This window comes from Coenobita brevimanus, chromosome 6 (assembly GCF_032717465.1).
Source record: "Coenobita brevimanus isolate Jiangsu-jjx chromosome 6, ASM3271746v2, whole genome shotgun sequence".
In the NCBI taxonomy this organism is placed as follows: Eukaryota; Metazoa; Arthropoda; class Malacostraca; order Decapoda; family Coenobitidae; genus Coenobita; species Coenobita brevimanus.
The window spans coordinates 67,668,577-67,686,224 of NC_136959.1; the positions used below are offsets into that span (position 1 = coordinate 67,668,577).

The 17,648-nt window shown below is 43.5% G+C and overlaps 1 protein-coding gene across 1 annotated transcript in view; it reads left to right on the forward strand.

Annotated features, from left to right (window-relative positions):
- Positions 1-17,648, forward strand: part of RhoGAP19D (Rho GTPase activating protein at 19D) — a 250,530-nt gene that overhangs the window by 73,722 nt on the left and 159,160 nt on the right. The window contains exon 5 of the mRNA XM_080272825.1: positions 7,167-7,328. Coding sequence (XP_080128951.1) covers positions 7,167-7,328 — 162 coding nt within the window. The remainder of the gene's footprint in view (positions 1-7,166; positions 7,329-17,648) is intronic.

The window sequence follows — 17,648 nt, forward strand, 5'->3', positions numbered from 1 at the left end:
ATGTTGTCCTTCATTAATATCGCCCTTGGTAGGTCAAAGAGCTTGAGGCCGAGGTAGCAGGTTAGGGGTTGAGTTGTTTGGGGTTTAAGTAGACAGATTAGGGGTTGATTTGGTAGACTGGGGTTTATTCGGTACTTGTTTATGTTATCCATCATTATTATCGCCCCTGGTAGGTTCAGTGGAGTTGGATTGACCAGATCAGGGGTTGATGGTTGAGCTGGTAGATATGATAAGAGGAGTAAGTGTAGGTTTCAACAGCCAGGAGAAGAAACAGCGATGAACCAGTGATCATTCAAGGTTTCTCTTATGCAGACTTCTCATAATGCTAAATAATTCGTCTTGAATAATTTTACTCTCCTCTTTTTTTCTACATGTGGCATTTCTTTTTCTGGCAGATTGGGGTTAATAGGTTTAGGTTGGTTGGTATAGTTAACTTTTATATCACTGATCAAGTTCGTCGTTGAAATGGGAATTGTAACTCAGTATATTAAATTGATTGCCCTTGTTGAAGTCTATGTAGAGGTTTTTAACTTAGATATGGCAAGGTGTTTCTGTGATATTAAAAGCTAGAGTAGAGTGGATGATGGAACTTTTTTTGGGGGTGTGGGTGTGGGGGGAAACTTCTTGTTGGAAAAGTAACTCCATTTGAACACATGAGGATCAGGAGGCATGGTAGGTTAGGTTATCAAGAGGAGCTTTCCCAATTTTGGATAATTAAAAGTGTTGGGGTGAGGTTGATGTGAGCCATGTTTGTTTGCTGTAGAAATGCTAGGAATGATTTATGTAGAAGTGCCAGGATTTTTTTTTTTTTTTTTTTAGAAGTTCCAGTGATAGTTTTTTTTTAATCTATTTTTTTTTGTGTGTTTAAGTAACCTTTTTTGTAGAAATGGCAAGTATGTAGAAATGACTAGTATTTATTGTAGACCTACGAAGGATAGTTTTTTTTTTTTTAATAATTTTTTTTTAGCTAGTTGACGTTATTGTAGAAGTGACACTCTCCATGTAGAAGTGAAAAGGGGAGTTTTTGTAGAAGAGCCAGGTATCGTTATTGTAGAAGTGGCAAAAATTCTGTTATAGTATTTTATTTATTATTTTAGTGGCAGGAATAGTGTTTGTAGAATATATATACTGTAGCTATATATAAATTTTTTAAAAGAAATGCTAGAACTATTTTTGAAGAATTGCTAAGGGAGAATTTTTTAGAGTTGGCACTGTGATGGATTTTTGCATTTATTTGTACGTTTGTTGATCTTTGTACGATATGGAAGCACTAAAAAAAATATGTGGGTTTCAAGAGGGGAAAGAAAATACTGTCTTATTCAGTTTTAGGTCTTCCCATAGTAATTCATATAGAGAAATGGCAAATGTAACTGTTCTGCCATTGTACTCAGGCTTTAGAATTAATGTGGTAAACTCTTAATTAACTCTCAATTAAGGTCGAGGTTTGTAGAATTTTTAGACTATGTCCAGTTAGGTTTATTATTTAGTTTTTTTTCGAGTTTTGTTTTCTATCGATTATATTCTTTACATTACCGCAGTTTTAATAGTGAGTGGGTTGCTTGTAATTCCTCCTCATTATTAATCCATATATTGACAGTTGATTATGGAGCGAGATGTGCATTGGTAGAGCTAATTCGCTGACAAATGGTGGTGTAAGGCAGGGAGACAATTGGTAGTGTAAGGCAGGGAACCAAATCTGACTATGATGTAAGAATCTCCCATCCAGCGCATCATATACCTGCGTCAGCAATCTGAGCAATGTCGTGTGGTTGGAAGATAATTGCACCGTTGCCATGATAGTTGCCCTGCCTTAAGACTGCAAATATCTGTGAATTTTTTGATAAATTTTTCCAGTGTAGAACTTACATGGGCGCTTCATTACGCGTATCTTGCATCATCTAAATTAGTTTCTAAAATTAGGTAAAGGGTAGTGTACTGTGAGACCAGAGTTGGGGATACGCATTTTTTTTAATTTTTTATGGCTACCTCATGTTACTTCATTCTTGTTACCTCCGGGCGATTCTGATAATCACCTCAGGGCAGACTTATGTTAACGAAAACTGTATAACCCCTTCAGTTTGAAATACCTATTCAGCTGAGTATAATCACCTGGGGAGGATGTACCTAACCCTTGTAGTTCAGAAACAAAATAGTCGGAGCCTGTAGGTAGCAAGAATAAAGTGAAATTAGACACTGTCGTGGTACAGGAGGACAGGATAGCATGTGTACCGTAGGTGGATCAGTAGTGGCAGTAGTAGTGGCAGGCGGGGGAAGGGCTGTACTTGAAGATGGTCTGATGCCTTGGTCTTCTTTTTCCCCTACGTGGATGGCGAGTTAACCAAGAAACAGGCAGACAGAGATATGTTTATTGTATTTATTTATTTATTTTTTGCATAGCTAAATTCTAATGACCTACCCAACTGTTTAAATTAATAGCGGCTGGAATGACTATTGGAGTTCTGATTTCTGGTTTCCCTTATGCCGTCAATACAGACAGTTAGGGAAGCATCACATTGAACCTTGCTATTCTCTAGCACGTTATCAGACCATGTGCGTCATTGATTATAATAGTCTGGTGTAGTCCTGTGATGATTTCGCTGGCTGTTACTGGCCTGAGGAGGGCAATTAGGAGAAGGTCTGATCTGTATCCCTTGTCCTCCCAAATGTAGATGAGTGACCAACAATTTTTCGAAGGTGATTCAGATGATTTATGAAGAAAGAAGACCTGTGGCTGAAATGCAACAGAAAGTTCTTTCATGAGAAAATTTAAGAAGGGATATAAAAAATTAATTTCCATTTCTTTGAGATATGTGAACACTTTACATGAACAATCCTGGGTGTTGTGAGAAACATATTTTTTGAAAGACAGTTCCAGAGTTGATCACTCGTGCATGAAGGACAGAGAATACCGGTTACCTCTTGCATTAGAATTGGTCAGGAAAGGGGTGTGAGTGTAGATCCAGATGTCAGACCGATGGGTAGCTGAGATGCGGCTGTTGTGCATACTATGATGTTATAACCATTGTGTTCCCCCAGCAGAGGCAACGAATCGACAAAACAGCACAGTGTCAAAATAGAATTTATTTGTAGTATGTTTTGAATAATTATTGCAAGTTGTGGTGGCCGATAAATCATGCTGGTGGTGGTCTGATTTTTCCTGGGTCGTCTTTCCCTTGCCCACTCTATCTAGGCGGTGAGTTTGGGAATCTTTGTTGCCGGTCTTTGATTTACGTGAGTTTAGCCAGCTGTCAGAAAGAGCAGTGGCTAGGAAGGGCTGTTGTTATTGGTCTGATGTTGTGGTTTGCTCATTCCCCCTTCAGTATACGAGCAGACGTGGAAATTGGTGTAAACAGAGATTTTAATAGTTACTCGAATCGTTATGCTTAGCTTTGGTTTAGATGAATTTAGTTAGGTGATAGAATGAGTAGTGGTTCGGATGGGCTTATTTCGGAGGTCTGATGCCTTGGTTTTGTCCCCTTATTATAGACGGCGAGTTATCGAAGCAGCACAGTGACCCTAACGACCCTCCTGCACCGGTCACCACTACCACCACCATGACCCAACCACCCTACCCCCTCCCCGCCGACACCCCCTCTCCTACCACCGGTGTCCCATCACGCCCCAAACGCCCAACCTTCCTACCCATCAAGAACCATGCACGCCCCGCCGATAAGCCGACCACCGCTAGCCCCGGGGCTGTCGGAAAGGACTTGGGGAGACTATCGCATGACTCCATAGTCACCCCTGCCCTGGGCCGGAGCAACAGCCAGAAAGCACCTCAAGCACCCTATTGCTCCTCCCTCAGCCGACTGCCTATTAGCATGTACCAGTTACCTGCAGGTGTGAGGATGTCTTGTCTGCTTTTATTTAATCCCCTCATTAAAAAAATAATAATAATAGCTTCTTACTCCCCCAAAATAGTAAAAGCAGGGCTCTGCATGACCTAAGATTAGCCTCTTTTTTTTTTTTTTTTTTTAATTGCTTGTGCCTGATTACTTAGCCTCATTATCATGTTATCCTTATCATGGCTTGAGCTTATGGGAGATGATCACTTACCTCATTAATGCCTCGTAAATTATCAGGTGGTCACCTTAGAGCTTTTGAAGCATAACTAATGGTGTAGCTGCTGCTTTCCTAAGTTTTAACTCTGGGCGCAGGTTTCCGTTAGTTGGTTACAGTAAGAGTATTATTACCTGGCGGTTGCCAGCATTATATGCGTAAGTGAACCGTAGCAGCTAAATGGTAAATATAAGGATGCCCCAACAACACGGACACACACATAAGCACGGCAGAAGCAACAGCAGTATCTGTATGTAGTACATATATATATATATATATATATATATATATATATATATATATATATATATATATATATATATATATATATATATATATATTATTTATAGGTTATTGCCTCAAACAAGTAGCTGTAAATTTGAGGTAAATGTGCTAAAAGTTGAATTAGATTCCTCAGGAGCAGGTGTTGGTAGTGGAGGTGAGGCAGACAGGCAGGCGGGCAGGGAGGCAGGTGGTGGCGAGGCAGAGTGAGAAATGACCTGCCTCTGCCTTACTCGGTCCCCTCTGCCTTAACCGGTGTCTGCTGTGCCCTCAATGCGTACACCTGGTGAACGAGGGGGGTGAGAGAGAGAGAGAGAGAGAGAGAGAGAGAGAGAGAGAGAGAGAGAGAGAGAGTTACACTGAGAAATACTGTCTCAAAAGGTCTTATGACCAATTCCGAGGAGGAACCATAAATGATGTGAGAGAGAGAGAGAGAGAGAGAGAGAGAGAGAGAGAGAGAGAGAGAGAGAGAGTTACAAGGACAAGTATTATCTCAAAAGACCTTACTTCCCATATCGAGGGGGAACCATAAATGAAGTTGGAGAGAGAGAGAGAGAGAGAGAGAGAGAGAGAGAGAGAGAGAGCACTCCCCCTCTCCCCCACCACCATATTCGCCTCTTCCTGCCCGTTTTATGAGTACCGCCATGCCAATCCTATTTACTCACACACCCAGTACATGCACCAGCTTCCCATGGTGCACTAGTTTTACATGTACACACACACACGTACATACAGACATACACACATACATACGTACTTAATCACACACACACACACACACACACACACACACACACACACACACACACACACACACACACACACACACACACACACACACACACACACACACACACACACACACACACATTCTAAGCACTTACCACTTACCGTAAACTTACCCCACAAACGCGTCAGCTTTACCAATTCATCATAATGACTTTATTTTTATCATTATTATCAACAGATCATATTATCCACATCATAGGGACTTTTTGTATTTTTTTTTATTTCTTTACTATAAGATGTCCTTAAATATGAGTGAAATCTTTTGGTGGCAACAGGAACATAGAAATAATATGATCGCAGTGAACGATTTACTACTTAAATGTATTTGTTATATCGACACTTAAGCACCTGACACTTACTTTACCTGGGAATTGTGTCACCTCTACTACTTAACGAATCGACCCGCAGCCACGTAACACTTACTGTTCCACTCAGATATAAGTTAGCTCTACCACTTAACACCTATATTAGCCGGCAGTATTATGTCCTCTTAAAATTGACACCTTGTCCATTTTAAGTGGCTTGAAGATGCCGATGCAAAAAACACACGACCCTAAAACTGTAAAGATTTTTATTTTTTTAGGACTGACACAAACATTATACTACACACACACACACACACACACACACACACACACACACACACACACACACACACACACACACACACACACACACACACACACACACACACACACACACACACACACACATCTTTTATTTCAGTTTCCCGACATCACAACACACAAATAACACGTAACTCACTGACGTATATTTTAGTTTATTTTCGCTGGCACCAGACGATTTTATGAAGCTTTAGGGGAGATTTTCTTGTAGTGAAGGGGTTAATGGAGGCAGTACCAAAACCCTCAGATTTGTAAAAGTCCCCGAAGCTGAATAAAATCGTCTGGTGGTAGCGAGAATCAGCTGAAAATAACATCACCGTATGAAAGAGTATAACGCGAAAAAATGTCTCCCCTTTACATTACACATCAAGATAAATAAATAACACGAAGATAACGACCCCTAGTTCTTTCCCAGCACCACATAATCTTTACCAGGCGTGTGGGCAGTATTTTCCCGTCAGCAGCTGTACGGTATTAATCAGGGTCTCTTCAGAATGAGCTCGGAATCGGATACAATTCTGACGCATTTTATCCGATCGTACCGTTAGATGAACACCACATTTCACCGGGTCATTTTTCCGGACACTTGGTTTCTCATGACCAGATCTAATGCTGGTGGCAGAGGTGGACCAAGACTACAGTTTGCATGAATAACACTTAGAGGAAGACTGATGATAATGTTCCAGATATATTGTAAAGAAAAGAACGCTAAACTATTCTAATGGTTTTAAAATATAGTCGCTGACGGTAATACTGCTCTCTACGTTACCTTTTTTTTTAAACCCATAATTTTGAGGTACTTTACGCAGGAACATTTGTAACCATTAAATATACCGAATTCTGTACCATACTGTTACTTCCAATTTCCAGACATTGACAAATTAACTGGCCTGAAGTTAGCGAGGCAGGCAGACAACGTACTTTTGGCAGTAACCTAGTAATGTAAATATAGAACCATGTGATATATTGTACACAATAAGCGGTTTTTCTCTCACCTGACACATACATACAAGTTTCGGGCACGTAACACTGGAAAATTTATAGCTTTGTAATGCACATTTTATCATATTAACCCCATCACTACGAGAGGTTGCTTCCAGCTGAGAAAGATCGATTGTTGGCAGCAAGAGTATAACAGTAACAACAAATAATGATGATAACAACAGGAGTAATAATAATAATAATAATAATAATAATAATAATAATAATAATAATATTGTTGGTACTAAAGGTATTACTGAATATTGCGTCATTATCGAAGGGGGTCTCCCAGAGTTACAAATATCCTGTAAAAGTAACAAGCCTAATATGTTCAAGAAAAGTAATCGTGGTGAAGGGGTTAATATACTCTGTACCTTACGCCAAAAACGCCAGAACTTTATTCAACCATTCACCTCGCGTCCACTGCAGTTGTGACGCCCTCTGTGGTGACGCCTGGGGCCTGTAGTGGTGTGGAGGGGACGACGGGAGTGACGCCAACGGGGGCACCCACCACCACTGCCACCACCATCAGCGCCACCGCACAGGCACTCAGCAACGCACTGGTGGCACGCAGGAGTAAGGGCGTGTTTGGTGAGTAACTGTTGGATTTTTTTTTCTTTTTTGTTATTTTAGTGCGTGTGCGTGTGCGTGTGTGTGTGTGTGTGTGTGTGTGTGTGTGTGTTTATATGCTGTTGATTTATTGCTTCATTCGTTCCGTGTTGTGTTATATAACCTGATACGATGGGCAGGTGGAGCATATCGTAGTGTAGTCTTGCAGCGTCCATTTCAAGGTCGGGACACAGAGCTGAAGGCTGTGGTTGCTGGTTTGACTTGATATGCAACTAAGTGATGACGGTACTGTATCTGCCACATCAGCAAGGGGGAGGAGAAGGTTGCACAGGATAGAATAGAGGGAATAGAGTAGGATAGGATGGTGGTGAACAAGGTGGAGTTTAGTAGAGGTGAGTGAATTTATGTAGGGAATGGGAAGGTAGGGTTGTGTGGGGAAGGGGAGGATAGGGAAGGGTAGGGAGGCTAAAGCGTGACAGCACTCCACACGACAGGAAGCAGGGAGGCGTAAATGGCAGGGGTAGGACTACAGGAGGGGAACTTGCAACAAGGGAAATGAAGCCGTAGAGAACAGAAGGGGTGGGGGCTGTTGCAGAGGGAAGCGGGGCTGTTGAAAGAGAAGGGTGAACTGCAAGAAGGGAAATAGTGCGGTGGAAGAATAGGTTAAGGGGATTGCAGACAAGAAAGGAAGCAGTGGGATAGAGGGAGTAGGGGTTATGTAGAAGAAAGATAGGCAGCTTGAAGAGGTAGTGACGCAGGAGAGAAAGGATGCATTAAGAAAGAGGGACGTGAGAAGGAACTTCAGGAAGGGAAGGGAAAGGGAGGGGATGAGGAAGGAGAGGAAGCTGGGATCTGTAGAAGAGTGGTAGAGTGTAGGAAGAGGGGAGAAGATGGAAGGGGAGGGGTGGCGCAGGCAAGGAAGAGCAGCAATGGGAGAGAGAGAGAAGAATTGGGCTTAAAAGATAGATGTCTGCAGAAGAGGGGAAGACTTTCAGAAGAGCAGATGGGAACAGCAGGAAGAGAGAGGGGAGGGGAAGCTTTGGAGAAGTGGAGAGAGGATGTAGAAGTGCAGATGTGTGTGTGTGTGTGAGAGAGAGAGAGAGAGAGAGAGAGAGAGAGAGAGAGAGAGAGAGAGCGTTGGTGGGGGGTAGTTGGAGGGGGGGTATATGACTTTGAAGGGAGATTAATGGAGGCGGTGAACCAAGTCAAAGCAGAGAGAGGGATGCTGGAGGGAGGAGAGGAAGGAGCAATAGTGGTAGATGCAACGGGGGTGAGGTATGTTGGGGGAAGGTGGGGTGGGAGTGGTAAGTGGGGGGAAGCAGGTTGGGTGTGGTAGGTGGGGGGGAGGGGTGGCTATCAGGGAATTATAAGTGGAGGGCGGTGAATGTCAGAAGTTGGTTTGGGACAGGTGGGAGAGCAGGTGCAGATTAGATGAGGAGGAGGGGGGGAGATGGGTGGGGGGGTGTCAGAAGGGGTGAGGGGGGGATGGCACAGGAGATGAGGGAGGAAGATTACAGGTGAGGAGCGGTATTTTAAAGAGTTTGGGGAGTAGGAATAAAGGAGACCGGCTTCTTTCAGCGAGAGAAGAGGGGAAATGGGAAGAGGGGAAAGAGAGGAGGTGGGGAGAGGACAAAGAGTGATAACTGGAGAAAGGCGGTATATTAAAGAGTTGAGGAGGGTGGGGAGCGGCACACAGTAGGGAGAGGAGAGGAGAGGACAGAACAGGAGAAGGGAGAAGAGGATGATGCTAAGTGAGGAGTGGTATATAAAACAGCATCGGGAAGTTTGGATGGGGGAAAGCAGCGCATTACCGATAAAGAAATGAGGGGAGAGAGAGAGAGAGAGAGAGAGAGAGAGAGAGAGAGAGGCGGCACATTAGAGGCGGATGGCATCACTCTAGCGGGGATCACACAGAGGCAGCGGGCCCTGTGATGTCCCCTGCACCTCCCTTGATGCTGCTAGTGTGCATTTCCATCTCCTGATAATTACGTATACAATACCCACTTGACCTGAGAACGTGGGACTTGAGATGATGTAATGAGTGATGAAAATAAGAGTAATACGAAGCCTTTTGGACGTGATAAGATAATTTTGCTGGGTCTATTGTAATGATATTGATCTGCTATTTTTTTTTACCAGTTTGTGTTTATCTGGCTGTCCGTATCTTTCTCTGTCTTTTATCCCCAGCTTATATACCTTCACTTGCTGTATCTTTAACTGTGTATCTGTCTCTCTTTTTATTCATCTTTATCTGTCTATCTGTTTGTCTGTCTGTATCTGTCTGGTTCTGTCTTAATCCGCTTTTTTGAACCAGTAATTAATTGTGACTACGTAAGTCAAGGAAATTGAACCCATAGACAAAAAATAGATAGCTGAATAAAATCGTCTGGTTGTAGGATAAATAGGGGGGTTTATTTCTTGTTGGCAGAAGGGGTTGGTTAATAAATTCCCTTAGCGGATCATTAAAGCGGATGATGTGAGCAAAAAGGAGAGAGAGAGAGAGAGAGAGAGAGAGAGAGAGAGAGAGAGAGACGGAATGAGATGGAAAAGAGGATGACCAAGAGGAGTGAGATACATGGAGGGAGGGTCGATAAAAAGAGGAAAAGGAGTGATTGATTGATGACAGTAACGTGATGGTGATGTAGTTAAAAAAAAGAACAAGATACAAACACACACACACACACACACACACACACACACACACACACACACACACACACACACACACACACACACACACACACAAACACAAAATTATGAATGATGCCCCCCTTATCCCAGATCGTAGTGAGGAGGAGGAGGAGGAAGACGTAGAAAAGATATTTATTGACGAGAATGGCAGAGTGAAACAAGAAATGAGAAAGGAAAGAGTTAGGGGTAAGGCAAGAACCCGATTCTTCATGGTTAACCCCTTAAGTGCGGTGGCGTGTTTTGTTGTTTGTTTAAATCTAGATAAGAAACCGAACTAGTGAGATTAGATTTAGCCTGTGCCCCTCTTTAATTTTGACTTTTTTTTTTCTCGACCTGATTGTCATACCGTAATTAAGTGAGTTATTGCAAAATTGAAGTGAGTATGACGCCTAAGGGTATATGGAAGAGGCGAAGTAACACAGGGTTGAAGGGAGTTTGGGAGTGTGAAGGAGTGGTTGAATGGGTTACAGAAGGTACGGAGGGAGAGTTGGAGTGGGAGAGGGAGGAAGGAGAGGAGAGACGGGCAGAGCCGATGGAGTGAATACGGTGAGGGCTGATGTGAAATATAAGAGTGAGTGTGCAAGTGAGATGAGAGCAGCAGTGAATGAGTGAAGGACGTGAGGGCAGAATGAGGAAGGTGTGGCGAATTTGTATCTCAGATTAGGCGAGTGAATGTGTGTGAGTTTAGGTGAAAGGAGGAGATTGTGTGTGTGAATTGATGTGAAGTGAGGTTAGCTGAGGTAAGATTAGGTGGGGAGATTGAGTTAAGATTAGGTGAGGGGCCCTACATGAATGAAATAATGTGAGGCGAATATTTCAGTGTGAGGTGAGTATGTGACTGAGGTTGTGTGAGGAGAGGCGAGTTTGTTATAGTCTGTCTCAGGAAAAACGAATGTAGAATATCGTCTATTTTACTCCAAAGTCACTGTCAAAGGCCGAAGGCATCTGATTTAACGACCTGTGGGAATACAGGCTGGCCAGGGACAAGGCCTGATGGCAAGAGGCACACACACACACACACACACACACACACACACACACACACACACACACACACACACACACACACACACACACACACAATCAGTGAATGGGTATAAGTGACCCGCTATGCTCACAGGTCAATATGAACTGTGGTTCCTGTTTTTGGATGCAACTTTTTTTTTTCTTGTCTCCCTCCTCCCTCCCCCATCTACCCTCTCTCTCTCTCTCTCTCTCTCTCTCTCTCTCTCGTGTGTGTGTGTGTGTGTGTGTGTGTGTGTGTGTGTGTGTATGTGTGTGTGCAATCATTATCATGACTAATGGTATGCTTTGTATTGGAAAGTAAAGATGAGGAGAAATATTGTGGAATCTATGGCGAATATTGTGGCAGAAGGGCGTAGACATGTATGAAGGTGAACGTTAATTGGCCCACAGGGAATTAATGACAGTTCCACATGCTGACGTCTCGAGGGGACTTCTTGTAGTTGTTCTCAATAAATATATTCCAATGTTTCATTTATTTTATAATACTTATATCACAGTTAAGTTATAATTTGCATTGGCATTATTATTCACTACTACAGAACCTTGAGAGAGAGAGAGAGAGAGAGAGAGAGAGAGAGGGAGGGAGAGAGGGAGAGAGAGAGAGGGGGGGGGGCTGGTCATTCCCAGGGGACAGGTGGTCACTCCTCACCTCTCTCTCTCTCTCTCTAGCATCACAAGAAATGCAGTGAGGAAAGTGACACCAGAAAACTGGCAAAAATGTATGGAGCATACGAGAAAGCTAGAACAGGAATATATCAGAAATGACATTGTGCGCAATCACATGGTCGAAGAATTCGTCATTAACGTGGCGAATGATTCCACCAGTGAAGAAGAAGGTTTAGATGAGGGAGACGTGAATATCGAGAGAGAGAGAGAGAGAGAGAGAGAGAGAGAGAGAGAGAGAGAGAGAGAGAGAGAGAGAGAGAGAGAGAGAGAGAGAGAGAGAGAGAGATTGTATTTTCAAGGGAAATTTTAGAGTATAATGAATATTTATTAAGGAAATGCTACTGTTGATCCTTCGATCAGTAAAACTATTGTAAATCAGTTTATGTTTTTTCATAACATTTTTTTTTCATAAAGAATAGTAATAAAACAATAAAATTAAATAAACTAATTTTTCTTCATCTTTCATGGCTATTTCATTGGCTTACCATAACCCTCCCCACATTCTGACCCGGGCCACTCCCATCCTCCATCCCTCCTCATATGGACCGATATCTGGGCACACCACCCCCCCTGAACTCAAAACATCATCCTTCCTGCCTTCCTATCCATCTCCATCCCCTCTCTTCACCTAGCTTTTTGCCCACATACACAAAATTTGCACACACACACACACACACACAAACACACACACACACACACACACACACACACACACACACACACACACACACACACACACACACACACACACACACACACACACACACACATGAGCTGGGATCGGCAATCCGTTTCCCATTGTGACCTCTATTTCCTTACCCAAAATTCCTTCCCTATCCCTAAGGACTTCCCACTTCACCTGTCCTTTGTTTCTCTCCTTCTTTGTGCCGTGATTAGAAATCTGGACAGAATAGGGTTGAGACTGAATGGCTTGTTCTTTGTTACTTTGTTAAAACGATATATATAAACAAACACGTTTTTTTAAATAACTGACGACCTACCAAAAAATCTATCATTCTATCAGAATATATATATATATATATATATATATATATATATACATATAACTTAGAACTATAAAACTTATATGTAAACTTCAGGAAACTGGCAAATGGGGACCCCCCTTAGAAAATTCCTTGGTGCGCCCCTGCTGGGCACTGATAGATAAATAGAGGCTTCACATTGTTTTATTACTTAAGCGTCGTGTGTGTGTGTGTGTGTGTGTGTGTGTGTGTGTGTGTGTATATGTTTTTTCATAGTGATAGCTGAGTAACCTATAGGGAAGAGGAGGGATCGGATTAACGGGATGGGGGGAGGGGGATTCCACCAGTGAAGAAGAAGGTTTAGATGAGGGAGACATGAATATCGAGTGATAGAGAGAGAGAGAGAGAGAGAGAGAGAGAGAGAGAGATTGTATTTTCAATGTAAATTTTAGAATATAATGAATATTTATAAAGGAAATGCTACTGTTGATCCTTCGATCAGTAATACTATTGTAAATCAGTTTATGTTTTTTCATAAAGAATAGTAATAAAACAATAAAATAAAATAAAATAATTTTTCTTCATCTTTCATGGCTATTTCATTGCTTCCTTACCCAACCCCTCCCCACATTCCGACCCGGGCCACTCCCATCCTCCATCCCTCCTCATATGGACCGATATCAGGACACTGACAGATAAATAGAGGCTACACATTGTTTTATTATTTAAGCGTCGTGTGTGTGTGTGTGTGTGTGTGTGTGTGTGTGTGTGTGTGTGTGTGTGTGTGTGTGTGTGTGTGTGTGTGTGTGTAGAGGAAAGAAAACGGAAGAGGGAAGGAGGAAGGTCCAGAATCCCGAGGGGACCTCTTAATCCTTCACACGGTCACTCGTGTTCCGATTTTGGCAAAGGCTTTGTAAAATTCTCGCATTCATGTTTCCTGAGAAAGGGCGAGTCTAGACGGAGTAAGTGTTCTGGTGAAGGAGTGAGGTAGAATGAAATGAGGTGAGACAAGTAGGTAACCGAGACTAGTGAGATAAACGAGTGAGCGAGTGAGTACGTGAGAGAAGAATATAAAGAGACAGACGCTAGGCAGAGACCACGGTGTTACTGTGAGGACTTACGTAACATACCGGTCCCCCCAACCCCTTCCCCTCAGGTAACATGACACCTGCCCACCAAAGCCTTATATAAAACCTGAATGCACAGTTAAAAAAGACATTTGCCGCTTGGGGCGTGGGTGTACACTGCATGCGTGGGTGGGTGTGGGTGTGGGTGTTGAGATGGGGGTGTAAGAGGTCTTGGTAGGCCTGAGTGCGAGTGTGCAGATGGTTATGTGGGTGTAGGGAGGTATATGGGCGTAAGGGTGGTGGTGGGGTGTAGCGAGAAGATTGTGAGTGTATTGAGGTAGGTGTGGGGGTGTGGTTAGAGGTGGTGTATGTGGTGTGGTGGGTGTGTCGGGATGTGGAGGTGGGCTTAGGGGTGGTTGTGGGTGAGAAGGGGGTATTGTGTTATGAGGTTGCTGTGGGGATGGGGTGGGAGAAGGTGTAATGGTGAATGGGTTCGTTGAGGTGATAGTGGTACTGGGTGTATTGTGTGGGTGTGTAGGTGGGTGTAGGTGTTAATGAGTATGGATGTACAGGATGAAGGTGAATGAAGATACGAGTTTGTGCAGCTAATATGCCAGATGTGGATTTCAGTGTGGGTTTGGGTGGTGGAGACGCATGATGAAAGTAGATGTGGATGGTTTGTGTGGTGGATTGCACGTAGGATGGGTAGGGTGGAATGGGGTAGAAGTGACAGGTGGAGGTGTACTGTAGGTTCATGTTGTCCTGTGGAAGGGGCGAGTTAACTTGAATAAGATGGGTATTTGAAAGAGATATGAATTAGTATGTGTGTATATTATGTTAGTCTTATCTGGATGGTGTGTATGAATATGAATAAGGGTGAGGGGTGTTAGTGTTGGTGTGGGAGGTGCTCAGTATGGTTCTTAAGGTGCTGTATGGTAAGGGTGTGGATGAGAGATGTAGTGATGGGTATTTATGGGAAAAGGTAGAGGGAGTGGTTACTGGCTAAGGTTGATGTCTGGAAAAGATGTGGAATGTGGAGGGGATTTGGAGGAAGATGTGGGAGAGTAGTGTGGATGTTTTTTTTATTTTAAGGTATGGATGAAACGAAATGATGAGCGTTTAAGGAAGATGGTGAAGGGAGTGATTGCCGGCTAATGTGACCGTCAGGGAAAGATGTGAAATGTAGAAGGGATGTCTAGAAAAATGATGGATTTGGATAATGGTGTGGATGAGGTTAAATTGACTAGTTTTTGTACAAGCGTGTGCGGGTCTTGAAATGTGTGGATGCCGGCTGATGTGGATGTTTGTGAGAGGTTTGGAATGTGGAGGGGGTGTTTGAGGTGTTGGAGATAAGTGTGGATGAGAAGATAAAGGCTGATGTTTATGATATACAGAGGAGTGAGTGTGTGTGTGTGTGTGTGTGTGTGTGTGTGTGTGTGTGTGTGTGTGTGTGTGTGTGGTGCTTATTGCGGAGTAAGGATAATGCGTTGTGTTATCCTACATTTCTAAGAGTTGTTTGTATGCGCGTCTGTGTGTATGTTTGCGTGAGGTGTTTGTGTAATGGAAGTGAATGCTTGTAAAGAGTAGTGGGAGTGACCGTCAGCTGCTGGACTGGGTAGGTGTGGTACTGGGAGGCTACTGGGTATTGTTCATTTGACCGATAGTATGACGCACAATCCAAGTGTTGTTCGTGCCATCCCCAGACGATTTTATTCAGCACAGGGTAGATTTTCGAGTTGGGGGGGGGGAGTCAGATACATGTTTCAATAACCCCTTCACAACGAGAGGTCTGAAACTGAATAGAAGTCGTAAGGTGTTAGCAAAAAACGAAATTGAGAGTACGTCTTTGAGCTGAAAGGGTTAAGAGTAATATCCCCTCCCTCTCCGACTTCAGCCCCCCCCCCCTTTGCTGTAATGATATACCATGTGACACGAGGCGACCTGCTGACGGAAAAGGTGGGGGGGAGGGAGGGGAGAGGAAGGGGAGAGTGTAGGCAGGGAAAGGTGGCGATGGAAGTAGAGAGTGGTAGAGATGTGATGAGAGTAGGTTAGGAATGGGAAGAGGAAGTAAAATGTGGAGTAGAAGAGGCGAGAGAGTGGGGAGAGGAAAAGGGATGGAAAGAAAGAAGTGAGGAAAGGGAGAGAAAGAATAGAGGAAAATTGTAAGAACGGGGAGAAAGGGGAAAAAGAAATGGATGAGGAGGGAATGGGTAGGGAGAAAGGATGGAAGGGATATTTGTAGGAGGAAAGAAAAAAATGATAACACGTGGGAGGGAACGTGAGGGGAGAAAAAAAGATAAAAGGGAGAGAAAGGGTGGAAGGGATATGTAAGGGAGTGAAGGAAAAAAAAAGATAAGAGGGAGGGAACGAACGGGAGGGGAGAAAAGAAAGAAGATATTAGGAAAGAAATGTGGGGAGGAAAGAAAGGAGAAGTATAAGTAAGGAGAGGGGAGAGAGGAGGGAAGCAAGAGTAGGATGGAGGGAAGGGAAGGCTACATAACCCGTCCTGGTACTGAAGGGTTAAGCAGTATCCGGCCAGGCCACACGAGATGCGGTCGTGGTGGCCTGCGTGACGTCAGAAGGTAAACAATTAACCCCTTCGCTGCGGTTGAGTCCACTACGGTATAGTATTCAGTCCAGCACTGGAAGATATTTTTCAGTGGAGAGAAGCTTCAAAACTACCTCAAGTTGCCTTTTTTCTGCTACTGGTATACGTAGGAGTTTTATTTAGGCCAACGCCAGACGAATTTCGTCAGTCGAGAGGATTCCATGCGGTTGGAGAATCTGATGTGGTTGTGGAGGCCTGCGTGTCACCATATATCCGGCACATTTATTGTCATTTGTGTTTATTTACTTCCTTTGTATCACTCCTTTTTGCTTCATTTAGATAGTGTGTTGCAGTTTGGCGGGACATTAATTCTATCACATTAATTCTATCATATTCTTCTCTCGTTTTGTGCGTTGTCGAGAATTTTGAAGACTTGGCTAATAATTGAATGGAGATGTGGTCCATTTTTGCTGGGTGTTTCTAACGATAGTCCTCCTGCTCTGGTGGTTATTGTTTTCCAGTGTCTAGTTCCTACCCACCCTGTTTATGATGGTTGAAAGTAAAGCAGTGATGGTCACGAGTCAATACAGGTGTGTGTTATTGAAAGAGAGAGAGAGAGAGAGAGAGAGAGAGAGAGAGAGGCAAGAGTGGAGAAGGAGGGTGGAGGGAGGCAACTCGTTATACCTGTAATTCCACTGGCTCCTCCATCACAGGGCTCGGGTGTCACTCAAAACCCTCCCTCCCTCTCTCTCGCTCCGTCTCTCCCTTCCTCATTCTGTCCCTCCCTTTCCTCCCTCTATCCCTCCCTTTCCTCCCTCTATCCCTCCCTTTCCTCCCTCTATCCCTCCCTTTCCTCCCTCTGTCCCTTCTTTTCCTTCCTCCCTCCCTCCCTCCTTCCTGATATTTCTCTCCTCTTCTCTTAACGTCCTCCTTCAGTCTCCGTTCATTCCTCACTCCTCTTCTTCCTCCTATCCGCTGTCTCCTTCACTTTTTCGTGTCTTTTCACTGCTTCAGTCTCTTCCCCCTCCTTCCTTCCACCCCTCCATTTTTCCCCTACTCCTTAATGTTCTCCTCCATTCTTTTCTTTCCCCCATTCCTCCTCTTCCCCTTCTTCTCAGCATTTCTTCACCTCTCCTCCACTTCTCCAACATGCTTCTGCTTAATCCTTGTCGTCTGCCTCTTCCATCTTTCTTGACTCTTATCCTTTTCCATCGTCCTCAGTCACCCCTTTTAGCCTCATTCTTACCCTTTCCATTTTTTTCTTCTGTTTCCCTTCGTTACATTTTCCCCCCTAATTTCCTGAGTTCCCCTTATTTTTTTTTCTGTGATTCCTTCTGCTTATTTATTTTTCCCTTTACTG